This window comes from Triticum urartu, chromosome 7 (assembly GCF_003073215.2).
Source record: "Triticum urartu cultivar G1812 chromosome 7, Tu2.1, whole genome shotgun sequence".
NCBI lineage: Eukaryota > Viridiplantae > Streptophyta > Magnoliopsida > Poales > Poaceae > Triticum > Triticum urartu.
The window spans coordinates 8,798,457-8,801,216 of NC_053028.1; the positions used below are offsets into that span (position 1 = coordinate 8,798,457).

At 51.4% G+C, this 2,760-nt stretch overlaps 1 protein-coding gene across 1 annotated transcript; it reads left to right on the forward strand.

Moving 5' to 3' along the window:
* Nucleotides 1-525: 525 nt before the first annotated feature.
* On the forward strand, nucleotides 526-2,139 carry LOC125518240 (receptor-like protein 52). The gene is given in 5 exon segments (XM_048683151.1): nucleotides 526-753; nucleotides 877-921; nucleotides 1,026-1,542; nucleotides 1,545-1,727; nucleotides 1,871-2,139. Coding segments are annotated over 5 exon segments (1,242 nt in total).
* The last annotated feature ends 621 nt before the right edge of the window (nucleotides 2,140-2,760 follow it).

Here is a 2,760-nt window from a genome sequence, read left to right on the forward strand (position 1 = left end):
GAGTTGTGAACGAAGTTCCCGCCAGGGCATAGTGGTTGAATTGTGAACAATTGTTTTGCTGGGTTGTAAGCTCTAAACTGCCAAGGGAACTTCATGGATGGATCTGCCATCTAAAGATATTAGCGTGTGTCTACCTCATTTAGTTAACGTCAACCACTGTCGTCCACTCGTGGCCGACGATGACTCTAGGGTCTGTTTGACTAGGCGAGAGCTCCGCTCGTAAATAAAAACATAAAGAGTTATTACACATTTGCTAGCTATTAAAATGCGCGTACATTAGACTATTAGTGGATGATGTGATCTCTCTGCTATCAGTTACTTACTTACTTTTATATTGTCGATCAGTTACTTACTTTTATTGTGGTGGTAGAAATTGCCACAGAATATAACTACTTCCTTCCAACTAAGATATTAAGCATATGTCTACCTCAATAGCCGACGACCTGCTTGACTCAAGAGTATATTTATGAGCCCAGCTCCGTTGGTCACTCCCCAGTACTGTCGATCGACGGACAGGAAAGCGCCATGGTACTTACCACAAAATTAATATTGTCGACCATCCACCTTGTGCTCCTCGGCGTCCTCCTGCTGGCCGGCACATCGAGCTTCCAATGCAGCTCCGTCGACCAAGCCACCCTCCTAGCTATCAAGAAACAGTGGGGAAACCCCTGGCAGCTTGTATCATGGGACCCCGTCGCCAACGCCGACCACTGTAAATGGACCGGCGTGATCTGCGGTGGTGGACGCGCCGAGGCTGTTAGTTCCCAGATCAAAACGTGAAGTAGCTAGCTTAGGAAAATAAGGACCGAGACGATGGTTTTTGGTGCTGCCCAAATTCGCAGCTTTTCAATCTCGTGCGGTGGTGGACGCGCCGAGGCCGTGACAGGGATATCCTTGCGGGGGCTGAACATCACCGGCAAGGTACCCGAGCTTCTATGCGACCTGCCGAGCCTTAGCCGCCTCGACCTCTCCTACAACAACCTCACCGGCGGCTTCCCCCGTGGCCCGCTTACAACTGCTCCCAGCTCCGCTTCCTCGACCTCTCCTACAACGCCTTCCACGGGGTCCTTCCGCATGACATCAGCCGCCTGTCACCGGCCATGGAGCACCTCAACCTGTCGGCAAATTACTTCGGTGGCACCATGCCGGCCGCGCTGGCCGGGCTTCCGGCGCTGAGGTCGCTGCTTCTTGACACCAACCAGTTCACCGGAGCGTACCCAGCAGCCGAGATAAGCAAGCTCACCAGGCTCGAGCAGCTGACGCTTGCCTGGAACCCGTTCGCACCGGCGCCTGCGCCCCCAGAGTTCGCCAAGCTGACGAACCTGAGCTACCTCTGGATGTCTAACATGAACATGACCGGTGAGATCCCGAAAGCATACTCGAACCTAGCTAATCTCCAGCTAATCGCTATAACCGGGAACAAGCTCACCGGCGAGATCCCCGCGTGGGTTTGGCAGCACGAAAGGCTTGAGTACGTGTACCTGTACACCAGTGGACTCACTGGCGAACTGCCGCGCAAAATCACGGCGGTTGATGTGTAGGATAAGTGGATAACCAGCTTACCGGAGAAATCCCAGAAGAGGTTGTTAACCTCAAGAACCTGAGCATACTGTTCCTGTACACCAATCAGCTCGCCGGCACCATTCCAACAAGCATAGCGATGCTCCCCAATCTTAGGGACATCAGGCTATTTGAAAACAATCTCTCGGGCGAGCTGCCGGCGGAGCTCGGGAAGCACTCCCTCTCAGCAACCTCGAGGTTTCTAGCAAAAACCTCTCTAGCCCGCTCCCAGAATCACTTTGCGCCAACGGGAAGCTCTCCGACCTCGTCGTCTTCAACAATAACTTTTCTGGCATATTCCTGGCGAAGATATGGTCATTGCCGATGTTCAACAACGTGATGATACAGAACAATAGTTTCACCGGGGTTTTACCAAACACGATACCTGAGAACATCTATCACATTGATATGGGGGACAACAAATTCAATGGCCCCCTCCCAACATCGGCAACCGGGCTGCGGGTATTCAGGGCAGCAAACAACCTGCTCTCCGGCCAGCTACCGGCTGACATGAACAAATTTGCCAACCTCACACGTTTGGTGTTGCGCGGCAACCAGCTAACTGGTTTCATACCATGATACCAACATGAGTCAATTTCTTGTAGCAGCTCGGTATTCCCATTTTATGCTCTATAGGATATGGAGTTCTTAGTGGGAGCAAGTTGCAACCAAACTGTTGATGTATGTTATTATCTTTATCTTTATCTTTACCTAATAATAAAGGGGCTATTGCTTCTTACCACCATTGTTTTCCTTACGTCAAAAACCTTTCGTCCGTCCTCCTATCGTTCGTTTGGTTCAAAAAAAAAATCAAAATAGATCGCATGAAGCGACCCGGTGGGCTTTATTGTCTGTCTGCTAACGCATGTTTGGCCCAATCTTATAACCAATAGTCCAGCAAAAAATCACACCCCGCTAGGATAGGAAACTGTGTCCAGTACAAACTCTGATCGATGCACCTATCCAACGCACCTAAAAATGAGGAGCCCGCCGCCCCTCCCAATCGTGCAATACCTCGGAAGAGGTTTCTGGCTCATCAGCTCCGCTGCGCCGACACGGTAATCAAGACGACGATCGTCGACAACGACAGAGAGATCACCCTGCACTCATGGCCGTTGATTGCATGAAGCGCATCGACATCACAGCAGCGCCCGTCCCAGAGTGCAAGTGACTCGACAGCTTAGAGCGCAGAGCGGCGGG